At 40.8% G+C, this 25,167-nt stretch overlaps 1 protein-coding gene across 1 annotated transcript in view; it reads left to right on the forward strand.

Moving 5' to 3' along the window:
• Nucleotides 1-25,167, forward strand: part of LOC126335534 (hepatocyte growth factor-regulated tyrosine kinase substrate) — a 108,451-nt gene that overhangs the window by 34,631 nt on the left and 48,653 nt on the right. Inside the window, exons 6-8 of the mRNA XM_049998908.1 lie at nucleotides 12,050-12,174; nucleotides 12,272-12,359; nucleotides 20,860-20,958. Of these exons, the coding sequence (XP_049854865.1) occupies nucleotides 12,050-12,174; nucleotides 12,272-12,359; nucleotides 20,860-20,958 (312 nt within the window). The remainder of the gene's footprint in view (nucleotides 1-12,049; nucleotides 12,175-12,271; nucleotides 12,360-20,859; nucleotides 20,959-25,167) is intronic.

Raw genomic sequence — 25,167 nt, forward strand, 5'->3', positions numbered from 1 at the left:
GGTGTACATCACATAAATTTCCAATCCCTGCTCCTTCTTTTAAGTACTTGTAAACAGTTCACAGGTGTCTTGGAGTGTTCCAGGCATATATCTTAAAATTTAATATTGTATGGTATAGTAGATAAAATCAAGTCCGGCACTTAGATATTTTGGTGACATAGAAATCAATTTTCCTTTTCAGCTGCACTCATATCGCTTCTACCCTGTAACTCATCTCTTGCAATGTGGCTGAGCTGGAAAATTATTACCAGACAAAGTGCATAGAGCTAACAATAATAAAAATAAATAGTACATTACTGTCTTTCTTCGCATGTACGGGGTGGTCCACTTAAATGTTTCACTGCAAATATCTCTGGTAGAGCAATAGATATTGAAAAATGATTTCGTGGGTATGAGTGGAAGGTAGGGCTCTTCAGAGTAAATACTATGAGACATTCTAAAATGTAAGCAAATATATGTTTCAGCTCATATTTAAGTTTTTGTGTAAGTAAGATTATGTACATCAATCATATTGTGATTATGAGCAGTGTGGCGTTCACACTTTTGTCTTGAGATGTGCAACAGCGATGCATTTCATTTATTTCAAGTGTCAACTCCACTTTGCAATTTCTTGGGATGTAATTGACGTATTGTGATGCAACCAGTGCCATTATTTTTGTGGTTTTTCAAGTTATTGATTTGCTTTAGAAATAATACGAGGTGCCCATTTAAAAAACATAAGTCTATGTTGAAACTAATATTTGTCCATGTTATAGAATGTCTTGTAGTATTTATTATCATGTGAAAATGTTTTTTCATTATCTAAGTTTGTTTCAGAGATATTAGCACTGAAGTGTTTAAGCGGGCCACCCTATATGTCGGATGTAATGTCTTTTATTGTGCAGTTATGCCCCTAGCTTTCAGGCCTGTGAATACTGTTGGTAGCTGCCTCCTTCATTTCTGATTGGATTGCACATAGATTCCCATTGGCTGCAGTTCCTGAAACAGCTATCTGGTGTGTGTGTATGTGGTTGTTTTCAACTCGTGCAAAGTATAGACTCCTCAGGGTTATCACTTGACAGTATAAATTAAATTATTTCCTCTTCATTGAGCCTTTCTCCTTTTTTTGTGGGTGGTTGGGTGGGAGAGAGGGGAGGGGATTGCCAGAACACTGTTCAAGCCAAAATAAAGTGCTTGGGTAGTTATTAATGGAATATAAACAACAGAAGGAATGAAGGTAATGTTTCATCAAATAGATGAGTCCTTGGCATCAGTTGGATGTAAACAAGAATGAGTGTTAGACTTCATGTTTTGCATTTCCCTTGGTAGTTTGTTGTTTACAAGTACGAGGCGTGACAATAATGTAATGATACTGATGTGAAAAAAAATGTTGCTTATCTTTTTAGTCAAGTTTAGTGTTCTCTCCTTCAAAGTAGTTCCCTTCTGATTGCACATACTTTTTCCAGCACTTCTGCCAATGAGGGTAAAATTTCTGGAACTTATCTTCTGTAATATCCTCCAAGACCCTCATCACAGCTTTTTGGACATCTTGTGTTGTTTGAAAATGGTGTCCCTTGACCTCCGTTCTGACTCTTGGAAATTGAAAAAAGTCGCACGGAGCGATGTCTGCTGAATAAGGTGGATGTGGTAGTACTGAAATTTGTTTAGAGATTAAAAATTGCTGTACTGACAGAGCAGTATGGGATGACACATTATCATGATGCAGGATCCAATTATCAGCAGTGTTGGTGTGGACATGAAGAACTCTTTTACGAAGTCTTTCTAAAATTTCTTTTTAGTAATATTGGTTAACTGTTTGTCCAGAAGGCACCCACTCTTTATGAACAATTCCCTTGGAATCAAAGAAGCACCCAAGCATGCATTTCACTTTGACATGCGAGCTTTTTTTGGTCTGGGTGATCCGTTTGAGCACCATTGGGAACTTCAGCGATTTGTCTCTGGATCGTACTGGGGGGGGGGGGGGGGGGGGGACTTTCAACACCAATAATAACAAGAATGAACAATTCTGGATTGATTTCCATTTGCTCTAACAGATTGGCTGCCATATTTTTCTGTGTTTCTCGCTGTTGCGGTGTGAGACTTTTGGGGACCATTTTTGCACAAATCTTTCTCGTACAAAGATCTTCAGTTATTATTAGATGAACCATTTCTGGATCGATGTTCAGTTCTTCCGCAATCATTTTCATGGATAATCTTCGGTCAGATCGTACGAGTTCATGCACCCTGCCCAAGTTGACATCCATCCGTGAGGTTGATGATCGTCCACTGTGGTCTTCACCTTCAACATTCATTCTGCCTTCACTAAACATTTTATGCCATGAAAAACTTGAGCTCTTGACATAACCTCCTCTCCGAAAGCCTTCTGAAGCTTACCGTAAGTTGTCGTCGCGTTTTCACCCAATTTAACGCAAAAAGAAATAGCATACCGTTGCGCAATATTATGCAGTTCAATTTCTGTGATGAGAGACACAAACACATGTTAACTTATTACAGCACAACTCACAACTGAGCAGTTGCATCGATGTGCAGCTTGGCCTAGAAGCAGCTTATAGACAAAGGTTAAAGATATTGTGCCTGCGCAAGCCTGCAGGGTTGCCACATCTTGCAAAGAAAATAAGTCGCATTACTTTGTCACACCTGGTATACTTTGTTTAAATAATTCATTTTTAAAGGAAGTCTGTTGGAATGCACAATGGACATGAATGGATGCAGGTGATCAGATAGGATGCTTACGTACGTATCGCCTGTCAGTCGTATCTAGACATATCAAGTGTCCCATATCGCTCCAGCTGCACATGCCCCACACCATTACAGAGCCACCACCAGCTTGAACAGTCCCTTGCTGACATGCAAGGTCCATGGAGTTGTGAGGTTTTCTCCATACCCGTACATGTCTATCCGCTAGCTACAATTGGAAACGAGACTCGTCCGACCAGGAAACATGTTTCCAGTCATCAACAGTTCAATTTCAGGGTTGACAGGCCCAGATGAGGCATAAAGCCTTTAGTTGTGCAGTTCTTAAGTGTACACAATTGGGTCTTAGGCTCTGAAAGCCCATATTGATGTTGTTTTGTTGAATGGTTCACACGCTGACACTTCTTGATGGCCCAGAAATTTGCGGAGGGATTGAGCAATCCTCTTCAGTTGTAGTTCGTCCCATTCTTGCAGGATATTTTTCCAGCCACAGCAATGTTGGAGATTTGATGTTTTACCGGATTCCTGATATTCACAGTACACTCATGAAATGGTCGTATGGGAAAATCCCCACTTCATCACTACCTCACAGATGCCATGTCCCCTGCCTCATGTGCTGACTATAACACCACGTTCAAACTCATTTAAATCATGATAACCTGTCATTGTAGCAGCAGTAACCAATCTAACAACTATGCCAGACACTCGTCATATATAGGTATTGCCAACCACAGCACTGTATTCTATCTGTTTACATTTCTCTGTGTTTGAATAAGCATACCTATACCAGTTTCTTTGGCACTTCATTGCATAAAGATTTGTTAAATATCATGGTCATCATTCATTGTTTAGGAGGACAGAGATTATAACCAATCATTATCTCTGAAATGATGTGTTATGCCTCAGTTGTCAAGCAAGTAATGCTACATTCACCAGTGTAATGACTATTAGACATGTGTTGCATAAAGATAATGGAAAAGAGCCTGAATACCCAAGTCCTTGTAATTAATGCCAATATAACCACTTATGAACACCAAGTCGGGGTAAATAACAAGTATCGCCTTAATAATATGACAACGAGTATGGCTTCCATGAAGACCTCATGAACTGCCCAGTGTGCCAAGTGCTAAACAATTTGTTAAGCAGAAGCCATTCAGATTGAAATATTAAAAATGAAACTCTCCATAAAATGATGATAAAATTCTTGTAAGTAAAAGATGCAAATTAAATCTAATTTACTAATATTCATTATCAAAGTATTTTCATCTACATAACATGTTCTGCTTGCATAGAACAAATACGTTCAGGGATTCTAACGGTTACGAGGTATGGTAAAACTTAGCAGAGGGTACAACCGTGCTACATTAGTTTCCCAGTGTTTGTATGTTATGAGATTCATTTTCTGACATTTCAACAGCTATTTTAAATTCTCTCTTTCATTTTGTCATGTACCAAAGCTGTTTCTGCAATCATTATGTCTTCTCACTTCTCAACAACTTACCTTACAAAACATACAAATACTGAATTAAATGCAATAATGCCCAAAATATTTGACCACCTGATGTCCAACAAAACTTTGTTGCTTGCTAGTCAATCTCTACCAAAAGAGAAAGATTGTGGTGCATTCAATACCACTACCATTAATATTGTCCAGTTCAAATCTGCAACAAGGCCACCTCCTTAATAAGGTTCGTGTACTTCTATTTACATCCATGACTGTAACACTAGACATAAGCAAATAATGAAACTGCACTGCTCATTTTTCTCATAAAAAAGATATACCACATGTACATGTCACATTCATTTAGCTTCCAGTATGTAGTAGAATATTTTCATTTCTCCAACAACTTCTCGTAATATATATATAAAGATTCCAAGACTTACCAAGCGGGAAAGCGCCGGTAGATAGGCACAATGAATAAAACATACACACAGAATTTCGAGCTTTCGCAACCGGCGGCTGCTTCGTCAGGAAAGAGGGAAGGAAAACGAAAGACGAAAGGATGTGGGTTTTAAGGGAGAGGGTAAGGAGTCATTCCCTCCGAAAACATGCCTTCACCCTAGCCAGATTACGCTCCCATATTTTATTTACTCAGGCTTGTCTGACATTTGGCATTACTCCCAAAGGCCTCACACTTAAAGTTCCCATCTCTGGCTGCAATCCTTCTTTCCATCAGTCCTGATACCAGTTCCAAACAGCACAATCCATAGCCCTCACCCGCCTAATCTTTCACCTATACATCGACTCGGCCAATGAACACACCCGTCAACTCCTATCCCAAATCAAAGTCCTCAATCTTTCCTCTCCCACATCCACACCGGCTGTACATAGCATCCTCCTACAGGCCAATCGCAAATTAGAACAACATGCCACCCTCCACCTCAAAAAACTATCCAATCTCCTGGTTTCCCACCTCCGGAAAGGCAACTCACTCACCCTTCACAACCTTTCCAACAAACCTCAACCTCCTCTCATTGCACACAAACCCAGTCTTTCCCATCTACTCAATCTCCCACTTCCAGCTCCACTCCCCCCAACACCTCAAAATTCTAGTCAACACAATCTGGAACCACAAAACCCCAATTCAGTAGTTAACCTTTCCTCCAAACCCCTCTCCCAATCCGAAACCTCTGTCCTATCCAAAGGCCTCACCTTCAGCCTCACTCCCAGGTTCAACCAAACTGCCCTTGTCAAAGATTTACTGTCCTACACTTGTAGTCTCTGCTGGAAATATCACTTTGCCACGAAGAAAAATAATCCTGATCCCACTCCTAATGATCCAACTCCCCAGGACACTATCCAAATTGAACCCTGCCTGCAACAGTTCCGTCCTCCATCACAGCGGGACCCACCTCCTCTTCCTCAAAACCACCCTCTCCAAACCTTCCAGGAATTTCTCACTTCCAACCTTGCCTCTCAATCTAACACAGAATTACTAGCTAGTAATTCTGTGTGTGTGTTTTGTTCATGTGCCTGTCTGCCGGCGCTTTCCCGCTTGGTAAGTCTTGGAATCTTTGTTTTTAATATATTTTTCCCATGTGGAAGTTTCTTTCTACAGGGTGTTTCAAAAATGACCGGTATATTTGAAACGGCAATACAAACTAAACGAGCAGCGATAGAAATACACCGTTTGTTGCAATATGCTTGGAACAACAGGACATTTTCAGGCAGACAAACTTTCGAAATTACAGTAGTTACAATTGTCAACAACAGATGGTGCTGCGGTCTGGGAAACTCTATATTACGATGTTTTCCACATATGCACCATGTGTAGCAATAATATGGCGTAGTCTCTGAATGAAATTACCCGAAACCTTTGACAACGTGTCTGGCGAAATGGCTTCACATGCAGATGAGATGTACTGCTTCAACTGTTCAATTGTTTCTGGATTCTGGCGGTACACCTGGTCTTTCAAGTGTCCCCACAGAAAGAAGTCACAGGGGTTCATGTCTGGCGAATAGGGAGGCCAATCCACGCCACCTCCTGTATGTTTCGGATAGCCCAAAGCAATCACACGATCATTGAAATATTCATTCAGGAAATTAAAGACGTCGGCCGTGCGATGTGGCCGGGCACCATCTTGCATAAACCACGAGGTGTTCGCAGTGTCGTCTAAGGCAGTTCGTACCGCCACAAATTCACGAAGAATGTCCAGATAGCGTGATGCAGTAATCATTTCAGATCTGAAAAATGGGCCAATGATTACTTTGGAAGAAATGGCGGCCCAGACCAGTACTTTTTGAGCATGCAGGGACGATGGGACTGCAACATGGGGCTTTTCGGTTCCCCATATGCACCAGTTCTGTTTATTGACGAAGCCGTCCAGGTAAAAATAAGCTTCGTCAGTAAACCAAATGCTGCCCACATGCATATCGCCGTCATCAATACTGTGCACTATATCGTTAGCGAATGTCTGTCGTGCAGCAATGGTAGTGGCGCTGAGGGGTTGCTGCGTTTGAATTTGGTATGGATAGAGGTGTAAACTCTGGCGCATGATACGATACATGGACGTTGGCGTCATTTGGACCGCAGCTGCAACACGGCGAACGGAAACCCGAGGCCGCTGTTGGATCACCTGCAGCCCTAGCTGCGCGTTGCTCTCTGTGGTTGCCGTACGCGGTCGCCCTACCTTTCCAGCATGTTCATCCGTCACGTTCCCAGTCCGTTGAAATTTTTCAAACATATCCTTTATTGTATCGCTTTTTGGTCCTTTGGTTACATTAAAGCTCCATTGAAAACTTCGTCTTGTTGCAACAACACTGTGTTCTAGGCGGTGGAATTCCAACACCAGAAAAATCCTCTGTTCTAAGGAATAAACCATGTTGTCCACAGCACACTTGCACGTTGTGAACAGCACACGCTTACAGCAGAAAGACAATGTACAGAATGGCGCACCCACAGACTGCGTTGTCTTCTATATCTTTCACATCACTTGCAGCGCCATCTCTTGTTGAAAATTGTAACTACTGTAACTTCGAAAGTTTGTCCGCCTGAAAATGTACTGTTGTCACAAGCATATTGCAACAAACGGTGTATTAACACCCTATATATATATAATAGAAAGAAACTTCCACATGGGAAAAATTTATTAAAAACAAAGATTCCAAGACTTACCAAGCGGGAAAGCGCCGGTAGATAGGCACAATGAATAAAACACACACACACACACACACACACACACACACACACACACAGAATTTGAGCTTTCGCAACCGGCGGCTGCTTCGTCAGGAAAGAGGGAAGGAAAAGGAAAGATGAAAGGATGTGGGTTTTAAGGGAGAGGGTAAGGAGTCATTCCAATCCCGGTAACGGAAAGACTTACCTTAGGGGGAAAAAGGATAGGTATTTGCTCGCGCGCGCGCACGCGCGCACCCACACACACACACACACACACACACACACACACACACACACACACACACACATCTATCCATACATACACAGACACAAGCAGACATATTTAAAGGCAAAGAGTATGGGCAGAGATGTAAGTCAAGGTGGAAGTGCGGAGGCAAAGATGATGTTGAATGACAGGTGAGGTATGTGTGGCGGCAACTTGAAATTAGCGGAGATTGAGGCCTGGTGGATAACGAGAAGAGAGGATATATTGAAGGGCAAGTTCCCATCTCCGGAGTTCGGATAGGTTGGTGTTGGTGGGAAGTATCCAGATAACTTGGACGGTGTAACACTGTGCCAAGATGTGCTGGCTGTGCACCAAGGCATGTTTAGCCACAGGGTGATCCTCATTACCAACAAACACTGTCTGGCTGTGTCCATTCATGCGAATGGACAGTTTGTTGCTGGTCATTTGGTAAATCACGTGGGTGCTTTCACACGTGGCTCTGCCTTTGATCGTGTACACCTTCCGGGTTACGGGACTGGAGTAGGTGGTGGTGGGAGGGTGCATAGGACAGGTTTTACACTGGGGGTGGTTGCAAGGGTAGGAGCCAGAGGGTAGGGAAGGTGCTTTGGGGATTTCATAGGGATGAACCAAGAGGTTACGAAGGTTAGGTGGATGGCGGAAAGACACTCTTGGTGGATTGGGGAGGATTTCATGAAGGATGGATCTCATTTCGGGGCAGGATTTTAGGAAGTCGTATCCCTACTGGAGTTCCACATTCAGAGTCTGATCCAGTCGCGGGAAGTATCCTGTCACAAGTGGGGCACTTTTGGGGTTCTTCTGTGAGAGGTTCTGGGTTTGAGGGGATGAGGAAGTGGCTCTGGTTATCTGCTTCTGTACCAGGTCGGGAGGGTAGTTGCGGGATGCGAAAGCTGTTTTCAGGTTGTTGGTGTAATGGTCCAGGGATTCAGGACTGGAGCAGATTCGTTTGCCACGAAGGCCTAGGCTGTAGGGAAGGGACCGTTTGATATGGAATGGGTGGCAGCTGTCATAATGGAGGTAGTGTTGCTTGTTGGTGGGTTTGATGTGGACGGATGTGTGAAGCTGGCCATTGGACAGATGGAGGTCAACGTCAAGGAAAGTGGCATGGGATTTGGAGTAGGACCAGGTGAATCTGATGGAACCAAAGGAGTTGAGGTTGGAGAGGAAATTCTTGAGTTGTTCTTCACTGAGAGTCTAGATCATGAAGATGTCGTCAATAAATCTGTACCAAACTGTGGGTTGGCAGGCTTGGGTAACCAAGAAGGCTTCCTCTAAGCGACCCATAAATAGGTTGGCATACGAGGGGTCCATCCTGGTACCCATGGCAGTTCCCTTTAATTGTTGGTATGTCTGGCTTTCAAAAGTGAAAAAATTGTGGGTCAGGATGAAGCTGGCTAAGGTGACGAGGAAAGAGATTTTGGGTAGGGTGGCAGGTGATCGGCGTGAAAGGAAATGCTCCAGTGCAGCGAGGCCCTGGACGTGCGGGATATTTGTGTATAGGGAAGTGGCATCAATGTTTACAAGGATGGTTTCCAGGGGTAACAGACTGGGTACGGATTCCAGGCGTTCGAGAAAGTGGTTGGTGTCTTTGATGAAGGATGGGAGACTGCATGTAATGGTTTGAAGGTGTTGATCTACGTAGGCAGAGATACGTTCTGTGGGGGCTTGGTAACCAGCTACAATGGGGCGGCCAGGATGTTTGGGTTTGTGAATTTTAGGAAGTAGGTAGAAGGTAGGAGTGCGAGGTGTTGGTGGGGTCAGGGGTTTTATGGAGTCAGGTGAAAGGTTTTGTAGGGGGCCTAAGGTTCTGAGGATTCCTTGAAGCTCCGCCTGGACATCAGGAATGGGATTACCTTCGCAAACTTTGTATGTAGAGTTGTCTGAAAGCTGATGCAGTCCCTCAGCCACATACTCCCGACGATCAAGTACCACGGTCATGGAACCCTTGTCAGCCGGAAGAATGATGATGGATCGGTCAGCTTTCAGATCACGGATAGCCTGGGCTTCGGCTGTGGTGATGTTGGCAGTAGGATTAAGGTTTTTCAAGAAAGATTGAGAGGCAAGGTTGGAAGTGAGAAATTCCTGGAAGGTATGGAGAGGGTGATTTTGAGGAAGAGGAGGTGGGTCCCGCTGTGATGGAGGACGGAACTGTTCCAGGCAGGGTTCAATTTGGATAGTGTCTTGGGGAGTTGGATCATTAGGAGTGGGATCAGGATTATTTTTCTTCGTGGCAAAGTGATATTTCCAGCAGAGACTACAAATGTAGGACAGTAAATCTTTGACAAGGGCAGTTTGGTTGAACCTGGGAGTGGGGCTGAAGGTGTGGCCTTTGGATAGGACAGAGGTTTCGGATTGTGAGAGGGGTTTGGAGGAAAGGTTAACTACTGAATTGGGGTTTTGTGGTTCCAGATTGTGTTGACTAGAATTTTGAGGTGTTGGGGGGAGTGGAGCTGGAAGTGGGAGATTGAGTAGATGGGAGAGACTGGGTCTGTGTGCAATGAGAGGAGGTTGATGTTTGTTGGAAAGGTTGTGGAGGGTGAGTGAGTTGCCTTTCCGGAGGTGGGAAACCAGGAGATTGGATAGTTTTTTGAGGTGGAGGGTGGCATGTTGTTCTAATTTGCGGTTGGCCTGTAGGAGGATGCTATGAACAGCCGGTGTGGATGTGGGAGAGGAAAGATTGACTACTTTGATTTGGGATAGGAGTTGACGGGTGATTTGGGATAGGAGTTGACGGGTGTGTTCATTGGTCGAGTCGATGTATAGGTGAAGGATTAGGCGGGTGAGGGCTATGGATTGTGCTGTTTGGAACTCTCTATCGCAGATGGGGTTAATTCAAGCAGATCCATCATATCACATTGACAGGCTCCTTTTTCGAACTCTTGAGCAATATGGAAGATTTTCCAATGTTCCCTTGCACAGTCACAGTGGTGTGTATAAACAGTAAATCCGCACGACTGCCAAAGCATCTACATATTCTGTTGGCAGTTTCCAAACATGATGCAGCAAATTGAAGCCACTATATTTATTAGCTGTATTAATTTGGCTGTTGATATGTTGTCATGGTAAATAGAAATAATAAACTCAAGAATGTATATCATTGTTTCAGTGAAACATGTTGACCCTATTAGTAAACAATAATATTTCCTTCATGAGTTTTTAACATTAAAATTAGTTATGATACAACTAGAAGGTATAACAGTGTAAGACTAGTATTATAGGTGAATGTTTGGTGAGCAGAAGTTCAGAGGAGTATCTCCTGACATTTCTTCATAAGAATTGACATTTGTGGCCAGTATTTTAAATCACATCTCTTTGCTTTTGCTGTAGATATAATCTAAAATTAGCATGTAGTCCATTGAGCGATATGATTTTTTTCCCCTCAGTTTTCCACCTATCATCCTGCCTTACAACTACAAGAATGAAATTGTAATTGATACTTTACAAGAGTGGAGGACTGGCTGTTAAATTTATCATTGACTAAGACATTTTGCATTGCATCCATTGTCAACAATTTTAAAACTTTTCAGTTATTTTTTTTTAAATTTATTAATGTGGTCAAGTTTGAAGAATGAGTTTTAGTAGTATTGCTGAGACACATGAAGACTTCACAAAGCAGTTGTACTCAGAGAACAGGATACTGTGAATACCTCAATGACAAAGTGTAAAATACAAATGAAGCTGATTGTTACTTAAATTATGGCGGAGTTAAATCTGGTGTGCAAGAATATGTGTATCCTCCCTGTTGGAAGACAGTAGATATCCTGCCATAATGCCATAAGATTGTTAACAACTCCAGAGGCTGGAGTCACAGTGCTACTACTTCTATATGATCTTGTGAGTGTCAGAACACTAGCTAATAATAATAACTCGAAACAACTTAAAACCGTAAACAAAGATTACCGTAATAGATTAAAAATATTTGTTTGGCTCAGACGTTGATGCCCAATAAGCAGTATTCTTCATATTTCTTACTAAATTGTGGCCTTTATCCATTTAGTAACATACTGAGCAAATGAAAAATGTGTCAGGAGTTATGGTGGCAGATGTCAAACTTTTCTGGGACAGATAACAGTACAGACATTGCACTGAATATACTTAAATGTCTTTCTGAGGTTCATGTGAATTCTGGCAGATGGTTTTCAGTGTCAACATATTTGACAAGTGTGCCATTTTGTATTTCCTGTAAGAACTTTTAGAGCTGTATCTCTTTTGTCTTAAATGCAGTGCAACATAGCACCAACCTTGTTATCTAGCACAACTTTCTCTTGTTTAGGTAATAGATTTTCAGTATTAGAACATGGTACTTTGGAAATTTAACATCATGTTTCCTCATTTGTAGTACATCATGGCATATTTTAGAGACTTGACAAAATCATTAATAGTGCATAACCACCTCATTGTAAATAGAATGAGCCAGTATTTATTTTGCCTGATTATGAATTCATGATTAGCACTAGTTCCATTTTTCCAGCATCACTGCAGAGCCTGTGGACAGGTATTCTGCAGTCAGTGCTCGTCAAAAACCTCAACACTGCCAAAGTTTGGAATAGAAAAAGAAGTTCGTGTATGTGAGGCATGCTATGAATCGCTCAATAAGTAAGTACATAAATATTTATCAGCATAATACATATGCTTCCAAGAAGCTAAGATTTACTTTTACTAAAATTGAACTAAATGTTCACTGAAAATTTAGGTCTACCTCAACCCCACCACCTACACAGAAGTCTGAGGGGGAGTTGCCACCAGAGTATCTCAGCAGTTCATTAGCACAGCAAAGTCAGGTATTTAATTTTCTATTTCTTCTGTTAAAAACAAAATAATTTGCAATTTATGACAACCCATACAAATAATGATGTAATAGCTTTAGGTAATGAAAGTTTACACATAATTGTTTCCTCACAAAATCACGTGACTTTTTTTTCATGTTATAGAAAAAGTAAGGCTTTTCATCTGTGTCCCTTGCTTATATACATATTCCTGATATGGAGTCATATGTCTGATCTAGTATGTCTAAAATGTGTCAAATGATCATATTTCAATTTTGAGCCTCTTTCAGTCTTTAGCAGAGTCATGTCCTGTGCTTTGATACTTTTCTGCATGCTTCTCAACCAAATATATTTGCTTGATGTTATTAAAAATGTTTGTTACAAATTATAAAAATGTGTCTATACTGAAATGCTGATTGTTTCAATTAAGTTAACATAGTCTAATGGAAAAGAGAAAGAATATATGTAGTTAATAAAGCTATCTGTTATTGATATTGTTAAAAAAAATTAATACTGTGACATAAGTACTGATATATTTGATACATTTCTTACTAGAGATAACATGTTTATAAAAGAAATATTCACTTGCACAGTCTTTACTATAAACAGCTTTTGGATGAAATGTCACTGAAACAAGTGACTGAGCTGTCATCTTTTGTTTTGGAAGAGTAAATAAACATATCTTTTCTCTTGCTCAGTTCTATGAAGAAGTCAGCAAAATTTCAGAATGATGATCCAATTTCTCAAGACATACAGGTATTTTAATTGGTTCTGAAAATAGCTGAGAGACCATTTGTATGTACTCATATATACTTTAATCCATGAACATTGATAAAGTCAAAGTGACATATTCACTGAAACAGAAATGGGGAAACAAGTTTTGTTGTTTGTGGAGAGTGTGCATTTTTTCACAAAATGCACTTTTGCTTGTCTGGTATTTTAAAGTGTGCTGAAAGTCATATTGAAATAATTTCTTCATGTCACTTTTGTTCTTGAATTTAGTTCTTAGTTTGCTTAGTTATTCCAAAATATTAATTATCTTCTAGGCTGCACTTAGGATTTGTAAGAGTTTACTAGTCAGAAACAGTTAACAAGTGAATTTAAAATGCTCTAAACAAATTGTACCATCAGTAGGAGTGGATGGGAGGAGGGAAGAAGAGATGGGATGGAGAACAGTAATTAACAGTTTATATTAAGTTTGTTGTGTTGCTTCAGTAGTCATGGTTTGGAATCCATCTGTTATGCACATACTTACATCTTAGTTCAAATGACAGTAGCTAAATTAGAGTAATCATGCGTACAGAGTTTGACATGGGCAATTTGAGGGTATGAGAAAGAATCACTGTATTTTTTTTGAGAAGCCATTGAGGTAATCCGATCGATTAATTTTCATTCATTCATTGCATTCCATCAAGAAGGGTGGATTTCAGGGATGTGGAATAAGTTAAGGTATACATTAAAAAAGACAATGATTGTGAAGCCATCATCTGTTTAGGTTTTAATTATGAATGATCACTATACTGCTTAATGGTATTTTTTGCTTATGTTCAAAATTTCATTTGGGTCTCTATTTTTGTTTGTTGTTCCATAATGTTTCCAATAGTTTTACCTTGTTCTAAGAGTATTTTATTTTTTGAGCATAATGCGTGAGTTTCACTTTCTTAAAACAGACAGGTGATTCGAAATACTAGTGATAATGGAGTTTTAACTTTTAACTTCATCTTGCCTTCTGAAATAGGTAGTGCTCTCATTCAAGATACTTTAATCGCAGGAGTTCTCCACTCCCTACCTCTGCTTCTGTTAGACTTTGCCCCGTTTTTTTTTTAGAATTAAAAGTGCTTTAGAAATATGTTTAAGAAAGAGTTAAGTTTTTCAGTTTATAATGTGTGATTTATTAACTTAGACAAGGGGGTTGTGTCATAAATAGTTGGCAAAAATGGTGTCCAAAAAGCTTTAAAATAAACACCACCACTCTAGATGTACTGCTCTTTGCATAGAACCAAGTGATTTTAGCTAGAGCAGGTGAAGATCTATAATGTGGACTGTTCCTGCTTATGAAAGTAACAGTTGAATATAATTTAAATATGCTCACAACAGAACCAAAAGTGAAGTCTTGTAGAGGATGTGAAGCAGTTGGGGTTAAAATAGTCATTTATAACAGTTGGGCAAGTTAGCAAAATTCTTTATTGGAGGTGAGATTACTTGCATATCAAATGATGGTATGAGTAGAAAGCTACAGAAATACCAGTATATTGGTTGAACCAGAACTCTATCAACAAAATTTCAAAAGTTGTTCAAGGATATTTTCTGAGTAGTTCGTATTAGGGACCTGTGGTTTCTGATGGCTCGATACAGAGTTTTGTAATGATGATGTATTCAATTGGTTGCCCCAGTTACATTTATTTATTGGGAAGGTACCTTCACAACAGTGAAAAAGGCTGTAATAAGACAACACAAAACAGATTAATGCAACAATCTTCAGACTGATGCAGATGTAGCATAATGGGGTAGTCATCAATGGGAGAACATCTTGACACAATTTTGTTGTTGCTCTTCTGCTGCATTCAGTGAACCCATATGTGAGGTACATTTTGGCAAATACTCAATCAGTAAACTTATCCATATTACTGTGCATCATGGTTAACAAACAACTAAGCTGGGGGGGGGGGGGGGGGGGGGAATAAACAGAAACAAGCCATACTAAATGCAGTCTTGAAGTCAGAGTAAAACTGTCTCTGCTGTTTTCAACAAGAGTTACCATGAGTGAATGGAACAAGTGTTTCTAAGCAAGATGCACAGTACACACTGGCAACATTTGCAGATTTGTGCTGGTATTTTCAGTGCAATACAGATACAAATATAAATGAGGATGAGAAAGCAAAAGAAATGGAATTGTTCTGTAACAAGCAACCAGATACCATGGTTCTCTGATAACAAAATACACAGAAAATAAGCCTGAACAAACTGCAAAAGTTTGTCAGTGGAATTCTTGTCCTCCTATCTGTCAATTGATATTTTAGCAAAATAGATACCTTGCTTAAATTGTACAGTAATTGACAGTGCCAACATTGTTGTGATGGTGTGCATGTTGGACCCTTCCAAAACAATATATCAGAAGAACAGATAGTGCAGATCTAAGATTTCTGAGAGTAATAGCTTTTTACACAATGTCTGTGAACGAAGAGATAGTGAAGTGGGGGAATAAATAGAAAGAGCATGTAACAAGACTGCAAGAAAGCAGAACACCAAAACTAGTGCTGAATTATATGCAGAAACAAGGAAGATGGAAGTTATTGGTCAAAGAGGAGATAGAGCAGAGTACCTCAGGACAAACAAACCAGAGATAGTTTAATCCTTGATCTTGGTGTAGATAAGAACAACAGCAATAAAAACAAAAGAAACTTCATAAATGTGTGTTGCTGTTTCTGCATTTTTCACAAAATTTAGAGTTTAAACTTATAGTGGTGTATGGTCACAATGAATCCGTTGAAGATTTTTTGAAACAGGATTTACAGAATGCAAGAAAATATGTCCTCGACATTGAAAAAGTGGTAAGTTCTTTTGAAAAAAGAAGAAACTCGGAAGAAAGTGTTATTTGTAATCGTTTCCCTAATCCTATAGAAACGATCCATTCAAAACAGCGAGTGTGATGTTTAAGTCTGCCAATGATGAAAACAGCAACCTCAAAAAAGTGAGTTTAACTTGTAAATCTACAGGGAAGAAACTTAATGTCAATCCAGTGCCAAATAAAAGTGAAATATGTATATTAGGAGATAGCCATGCCAAAGGAGTAGCCAGTATAATGATAGCTATGCAATCTCGCTACAAAATTACTAGTGTTGTGAAATCAGGTGCACCTCTTGGCGAGATTGTGAAAAACTGTGAAAAGCTAACAAAAAATTCCTCTGTCTGTGTCATAATAGGTGGTGCAAACGATGTTTATCGTAATGAAAGCCATCATGCAACAAGAGCACTCAAAGAAACTTTGGAAAAACTCTCACATATAAAAGTTTTCGTGCTTAGTGTTCCACATAGGCATGACTTAATAAGTAGCTCGTCTTTTAACCTAGAAATTAACAAAGTCAACAGGAAAATAAGAAAAGTCTGCTGCAGTTTCCCACAGGCTACCTTTATTGACGCAAACAGCATGGAGAGAGCTCACTTTACAAAGCATGGTATTCTCAGGAACACACAGGGAAAGGAAGCTATGTGCAAACAATTGTTAAATACTATTAACTGCAACACAGTGGAAGGTCGTGCTGTAATCCCTCTGCCAGTATGCTTAATAACAAAAACGAAGAAAATGAATGGATCAGAAGTTTCAGTACCTAGATGCTCAGATGATTCTGTTTCTTCACCAAACAGAGATAACTCAATGGTTACATGTACTGCAGAAGAAGAGAAGGCAGCATTTCCACTCTGTGAACCTACAGCAACACCACTTGTGCACCTGCCTACATGCAGTTCGTCAAAAATATCACTGCCAGCAGAAACACCAGCTGCAACAGCAGTACAACCCCTGGAGCCTACAGCAACAGCAATCTTATCCCCACCTGCAAGCAAGTCAATAGCTTCATCATCTTCAAGGGAATTGACAGCATCAGATCAAGCTAAATCAACAAGCAAGTCAACAGTTTCATCACCTTCAGTAAAGAAGGAAGCATCTACTGAAGAAAAATCGACATCATCACAGAGAACAGGAGGTAAACGTAAAGTTGTGTGTCCTCCTCATCTGAAGGATTTTTTAACCACAGGCACGAGAAAGAAGAAACCACCAAAATAGGTAATAATCCAAACAACTTCTCCATTTTGCATCAAAACATAAGGGGAATAAGAAGCAAACTAGATCAATTAGAAGTTAACATAAATAACAAAAACTTTATGAACAATGCTCAGATCTTATGTTTCTCAGAACACCATATTACAGAAGGAATTGAAATGTTACATATAGACAGTTATAGCCTTGCCACCTACTACTGTAGAGATAGCATGAGAAAAGGTGGAGTAGTAATTTTCATTAAGAATAATTTAACTTTTAGATCTGTAGATGTAAGGAAATATTGCAGTGACCAACAGTTTGAAGTGTGTGCAATAGAAGTGACATTAAACAGTTCCAAATTAATAGTAGTTAGTGTACAGGGCACCAGGAACCAATTTCACAGTCTTTATGGTTCAGTTAGAATTGTTACTATCAACCTTATTTTCTAAAAATAATGACATTATCTTACTTGGGGACTTTAATGTCAACTTCGCAATGGAATGCAACAACAAAGTAGAGCTCCAGAATTTGCTGAGTTCCTACAATCTTACATCGGTGGTTGACTTTCCTACTAGGATCACACCTGACTGTCAATCTCTGATAGACAATATATTTTTAGATGTAAATTTATACCAGAACTTCACTGTCACTGCAATAGTAAATGGCATATCAGACCATGATGGACAGCTCCTCACTCTACATGACTACAGACCTGTCAAGAAAGCAGTCCCATCCTGGAAGGCAATCAGACTTATGAACAAAGAGACCCTGGAATTTTTTAACCATAAGCTGCAGCATGAAGATTGGAATTCAGTTCGCAGAGTAGATGATGTTGATACAAAGTTCAACATATTCATAAATGAATTCCTATCCCACTTTGAAGAAGCTTTTCCTAAAATGTTTGTTAGGAACAATATTTCCTCGTCCTTAAAGAAGCCATGGATCACAAAGGGTATTCGAGTGTCATGTAAATATAAGAGACAACTTTATGTTGCAACCAGAGGGTCAAGGGACAGAGAATTAATCAGCCATTATAACATGTATTGTAAAATCCTAAAGAAAGTTATTCAGACATCAAAAGCACTGTATTATGTAAAAGAAATTGATAACTCCAATAATAAAATGAAGACTGTCTGGCAAATAGTTAACAAGGAGACAGGGAACAATAAAAAAAGAGCTGTAGAAAACTTCATAATCAAACATGAAGGGAATCTTGTGCAAAATCCTGAGATCATAGCTGAAATCTTTAATAAACACTTCCTGTCAGTGTCTGAGCAAATAGGCTGCAAGGGTTCTGTGAATGATGCCCTGACCTTTTTGTGAAATGCTTTCCCTAACAAAATCATCCAAATGCATATTAGACCTGTTACAGTATCAGAAATTGAAAGAACAATTGCCTCCATGAAAACCAAGAACTCCTGTGGAGTAGACAATATTTCTAGCAAATTGTTAAAGCAGTGTTGTACTTCTGTAAGCAATATACTGTGTCATATTTTCAATGCCTCTTTGCAGCAAGGAATTGTTCCTGATAGACTAAAGTATGCTATCGTGAAGCCTCTCTTTAAGAAAGGGGAGAAAACTGATGTTAAAAATTTCAGACCAATCTCTCTCCTGACTGTGTTTTCAAAGGTACTAGAAAAGCTCATGTATTCTAGAATTTTAGAACACCTACATAAATTCAATATTCTCAGCAAACATCAGTTTGGTTTCCGGAAAGGTCTGTCAACTGAACAAGCAATATATGCTTTTATAGATAAGGTTTTGGAATCTCTAAATGAGAAAATGGTGACAACAGGGTTATTTTGTGATTTATGTAAAGCCTTTGACACTGTGAACCACCAAATACTGTTACTGAAGGCAGACCATCTAGGAATAAGTGGTGTAGCAAATAACTGGCTTCAGTCATACCTGACAGAGAGGAAACAGAAAGTAGTCTTAGATAAGTCAGACAATTTGTGTGGTGGAATGATTTCATCGGAATGGAGAGACATAAATTGTGGAGTTCCACAGGGCTCTATTCTTGGTCCTTTACTGTTCCTGTTGTTTATAAATGATTTACCTTATTCTTCAATGATTCAGTGCAATTTTACCATCTTTGCAGATGATACTAACATAATGGTTAATGGTCTTAAATGTGAAAATGTTCAAGAGTCTGTTAGTACTATTCTTATAGATTTAATGAAATGGTTTACTGCAAATGGTCTTTCACTTAACCTCAGTAAGACTAATTATATTCAGTTCACCCCAACTGCCAAAACTGAGGAAGAAATGACTGTTAAATATGCCACACAGGTCATAGAAAGAGTGGAAGTAACAAAGTTTCTAGGCGTGAAGATTAACTGTAGAGTAAACTGGTCCCATCACATTTTAGATCTTTACAAGAGACTCAGCTCTTCAGTTTTTGCAATGCGAATCATCTCTGACAGTGCAAACTTAAGCATTAAAAAAGCTGCATACTATGGTTACTTCCATTCTTTGATGGCATATGGAATTATTTTCTGGGGAAATCAACCTCTTGCAAAGAAAATATTCATTGCTCAGAAGCGTGTTGTAAGAGTGATGTCTGGTGTAGATCCTAGATGCAGCTGCAGAAGCCTATTCCGGAATCTGGGAATTCTTACAACTACTTCTCAATATATATACTCACTTATGTGTTTCATAAGTAAAAACACTGATTTATACAAATGTAACAGTGAATACCATCAGTATAACACAAGGAGGAAACATGATTTCCACACTGAAGGTAAAAATTTGAAGATAGTGCAGAAGGGTGTACAGTCCTCTGGTATAAAGATATTTAATGCTCTTCCTCCAGAAATCAAATGTGAAATTGCCAAAAAATCTACATTTAAAGAGCTTCTGAGGCAATTTCTTTTAGCCATGTCATTTTACAGTTTGGAAGAGTTTATGAAACACAGTGAGAAACGGCCTTAAAATAAGATGTATTATCATATAAATTGAACATTAAGCTGAACATTCTTGTCACATATGTAACTCTTTTAGTGTTAACTGCTTATATTTAACAGTCTGGGTTATATGACCTTTTCAGGTTTAATTTACTTTGTTTTATACCTGTAATCTGTAGGTCTAAGGATTCTCATTCCATTATATTGTGTTATGGATCATTGTAGTGGTTAAGTAACTTTATATTCTTTACCTGTAAACATAGTGTACAAGTACTTGTCATTGACAATGTAAAAATTGACACACACTACATCCATGTGAAATTGTCACAGTTGGATCCATGGTGTAAGAAATAAATAAATAAAGTGTGCTGAAAAGTCATACTGAAACTTAATCTTAATATTGACTTAGAGAAATTAGTATGAAGTATAAGTGCAGTAAAGCAGTGAAATTCAAATGTAACATCAGCTTTGATGGAGACTTGGTATACTTGCTGACTGACTTTCACTGTGAACCAATGGATCTGAGGAAGGAGGAGAACAGAGGAAAATTCGTGGCTATGCACAGTGTCATCATTTCCTTTATTACAGCATCCAGTTCATTTACATGCAAACTACTGCTCTGTAGGAAAACATAACTTCTAACGTATGCCTGTTCAATGAATATGGGCCTGTAGTTTCTAATAATGTAGCAAGGCAATTATCGAAAGCTTTTTTATTTCCTTAAAACGTGTGACTTGACCCAAAAGACATTGACAGCATAATAATCCTGGTATTGACAATAGATCTGCAGTAACTAACATTAAAGAAATGTGATTTATAGTATCTATTATAAGGGTGACATTTATTTCAGGGCCCTCCTCGTAAAACAGAGGAGGAGCTGCGGGAAGAGGAGGAACTGCAGCTTGCTCTTGCTTTGTCAAAGTCTGAGGCAGAGCACAAGGAAAAAGAGGTGAGATTACTTTTTCCAATTGTCATTTTTGTTAGTGTTGTATAATGTAACCATTTTACAGTTGATATATAGGGGGAGTTACTATGTCTATTCTTACATCTTTTCTTTAGCACATATTTGAAGGACAAAGTTTCAGTTATATCTAAAGTTATTTGGTCTGCAACCTATTACAGGCAGACAATAAAATTCTCTGTGTTAGGACTGTCTTCTCCATATTTGAGTAAGTGGCACTATTCTGATAGACAGCAGGGCAGATGGTATCCAGGGAAACAGCCTCATTGATAAAGCAGCCACATCCTTTTAACAAGAATATTGCATCTTGTCATTATCTTGCTTTTCCTTTGTTGAGAAAAATCTGGTTACTTGATCACTAAATGCACTATAGTGTTAACTGATTGTGTTGTGGAATTTCCTCTTTTGATGCCCCCAGGGGCTCACACCTCTTAGGAGTTTGTGCTTGGGCCACCAAAGGGCTGATTGTGCATGGATCTGGTACGTGAGTTTGGACACTCATTTCCTTCCTTTATGGCATTCGATAACTTTTCATTCTTAACTATATAGTCCCCTTGTCAGTTTTGACTTGCTACTCCTTTTCCAAATTCTACAGACGTGTGAATCCTACAGATTAGGTTGCTCAGTGTGGTGTATATTCCATCTTTTGTTCCTCTCTCTCTCTCTCTCTTTTTGCACACTTCCCTTCTTATAAAGATATTATACCCTAAATCTAGTGTGGTAGCTGGTGGTAGCCCCCTGACCACGCACGAATCATGCTGTTGATGTCTAAGCTGGAAACTCTCCACGCAAGCAAAGGATTCTACTGCTGTCATGGCTGGGGCATGAGGACTGCAGGCAACGGTTTACTGGCCAGGTTTGCTGTGACTGAGTGGCACCTGCAGAGAGAGCCCCCATTCGGAGTGGGTGCTACCCTGTAGGAAGATTCGTACAGGAAGCACTCGTAGCTGCACATGAATCACAAGGGAAAGATTATTACAATACAGAGAGATACGATGCTTGGCATCCTTCCATGGCTGCTCTGTGGGAAGAGGAATAAGTCAAATGTCTAGGAGCGAAACACTTCACCCAATGGTATGTACTTGAGATGATGAGGATGCTTTTGCCGTGACAAAACTATTATTTTTTGTTGAAAGGTTTGAAGTCAAATTTAAGAAGTTGAGTCTGGGAAAATGTGAAATGGTTCATTATTTATTAAAACTTCCTCTGCTGCCCAGTCTGTAGCTCTTCAGGTATGTGGTTGTTAAGGTGACATGCCTGTGACCATTACCCCATGCAGAACTTTGAACACGGTCCAAGGATTGAGCTTCCACTGAGATCTTATGCTCCAAACAGAAGAGGAACACTGGATTAATCTCCAGCAGTGAGGCATATATTTTATCAGACATGTTTAAAAGGGCCCAAGGATAATCATACGAACACAGGTGCCTTCATCTTAGCCTTTGAAGGGAATGTTTTCCCGGAGAAAGTTAAGGTCATGGTGGGCAGGTGTGATGTGAAACCAAATGTTCCACCGCCCATGAGCTGCATGAGATGTTAACGCTTTGAGAATATGTCATCATGCTGTTTGGCAGACCCAGAATGTGGCAACTGTGGATGATCACTCCATGGAGGTAGTCCTTGTGAACATCCACTGTTGTTGTCAGCTGTGCAAAACATCATCTCCAGTTTGTCAGTTTTCAAGAAAGAACTTCAGATCCAGGAATAAAAAGTTATTTACTGCCTGTCCTAAATGGAAGAAATATGAATGCCTAGATTCTGTGGCTATGGTGATCAGTAAGAGACTACTGCAGCATGGTGCTTTTCCTTCTGCCACTGCCAGAAGGAATCCACAGTGCTATGTCATCTTCAAATCAGTCACCCCAGGTTAACCCATAGTTTCTTTTGTGTAACAAGCCACTCCCCCCCCCCCCCCCTCCCATTGTAGTTTGTGGTCTTCAAACCTTACAGACAGTAACTCCTATTCTGGTTGGATGCTCTCTCCTTTTGGTCCTCTATGCCAGGTATGGACTTCCAGACAGATTGCCTCTAATATGGGTGGATAATTCACGGATGGTTGAACCTGTTCCAGTTCTCTCCATGAAAATGGTTTTTATTCTTAGTCACAAGTTTTCAATCTACCTCCAGAGCAGGGGCAGGATGGCTGGGAATAGCCCCCCCCCCCCCCCCCCCCCCTTGTATGCGTGGTCTGGGGGACCCCCAAACCTACTTCATTAAGCAGGCTACTTTTCTATCTGTCTTTTACTCTGTTTTAATCAATTTGGATTCAGTTTGCCTCCTTTCTGCCACACTCTGTTCTCTGTCCTGGGTGTTGCATTTTATGAATAGTGGGCACTCTTGACTGTAATGTTGTCCCTTAACATTTTTCACCATTGTGCTTTTACTATTATGAATCTCCTGACTACACTGACTAGTTCAGACAACATTCTCAGTGGACATCTCTGCATCTAGACGCACCACTCTTTGATCAAAGAACTGATGGCCTTGTTATTTGATCCCTTACAGCCCCCCCACCCCTCACCCCCTTCCCCTCTTACCCCCAGTCAACCAACCAACTTTCCTCTTTTGAACATCAAGATTATTTGTATTCAGTTGTTGGTGTCAGTTCACAGCAAGCACTGTGAAAGAATAGCAGGCAAACTGATAGATTGGTCATTATACACTCCTGGAAATTGAAATAAGAACACCGTGAATTCATTGTCCCAGGAAGGGGAAACTTTATTGACACATTCCTGGGGTCAGATACATCACATGATCACACTGACAGAACCACAGGCAAATAGACACAGGCAACAGAGCATGCACAATGTCGGCACTAGTACAGTGTATATCCACCTTTCGCAGCAATGCAGGCTGCTATTCTCCCATGGAGACAATCGTAGAGATGCTGGATGTAGTCCTGTGGAACGGCTTGCCATGCCATTTCCACCTGGCGCCTCAGTTGGACCAGCGTTCGTGCTGGACGTGCAGACCGCGTGAGACGACGCTTCATCCAGTCCCAAACATGCTCAATGGGGGACAGATCCGGAGATCTTGCTGGCCAGGGTAGTTGATTTACACCTTCTAGAGCACGTTGGGTGGCACAGGAAACATGCGGACGTGCATTGTCCTGTTGGAACAGCAAGTTCCCTAGCCGGTCTAGGAATGGTAGAACGATGGGTTCGATGACGGTTTGGATGTACCGTGCACTATTCAGTGTCCCCTCGACGATCACCAGAGGCGTACGGCCAGTGTAGGAGATCGCTCCCCACACCATGATGCCGGGTGTTGGCCCTGTGTGCCTCGGTCGTATGCAGTCCTGATTGTGGCGCTCACCTGCACGGCGCCAAACACGCATACGACCATCATTGGCACCAAGGCAGAAGCGACTCTCATCGCTGAAGACGACACGTCTCCATTCGTCCCTCCATTCACGCCTGTCGCGACACCACTGGAGGCGGGCTGCACGATGTTGGGGCGTGAGCGGAAGACGGCCTAACGGTGTGCGGGACCGTAGCCCAGCTTCATGGAGACGGTTGCGAATGGTCCTCGCCGATACCCCAGGAGCAACAGTGTCGCTAATTTGCTGGGAAGTGGCGATGCGGTCCCCTAAGGCACTGCGTAGGATCCTACGGTCTTGGCGTGCATGCGTGCGTCGCTGCGGTCCGGTCCCAGGTCGACGGGCACGTGCACCTTCCGCCGACCACTGGCGACAACATCGATGTACTGTGGAGACCTCACGCCCCACGTGTTGAGCAATTCGGTGGCACGTCCACCCGGCCTCCCGCATGCCCACTATACGCCCTCGCTCAAAGTCCGTCAACTGCACATACGGTTCACGTCCACGCTGTCGCGGCATGCTACGAGTGTTAAAGACTGCGATGGAGCTCCGTGTGCCACGGCAAACTGGCTGACACTGACGGCGGCGGTGCACAAATGCTGCGCAGCTAGCGCCATTCGACGGCCAACACCGCGGTTCCTCGTGTGCCCGCTGTGCCGTGCGTGTGATCATTGCTTGTACAGCCCTCTCGCAGTGTCCGGAGCAAGTACGGTGGGTCTGACACACCGGTGTCAATGTGTTCTTTTTTCCATTTCCAGGAGTGTGCAAAACAAATACAAATATTTTGTATGCACACATCATGTCAGTCCAACCTGAAAGCCTTCATAAAGTCTGTCATGACCTTGGTTCATCCTTGCCTTCACTTGTTGTAATTTAAG

The sequence above is a fragment of the Schistocerca gregaria genome, chromosome 2 (assembly GCF_023897955.1).
Source record: "Schistocerca gregaria isolate iqSchGreg1 chromosome 2, iqSchGreg1.2, whole genome shotgun sequence".
Classification (NCBI taxonomy): domain Eukaryota; kingdom Metazoa; phylum Arthropoda; class Insecta; order Orthoptera; family Acrididae; genus Schistocerca; species Schistocerca gregaria.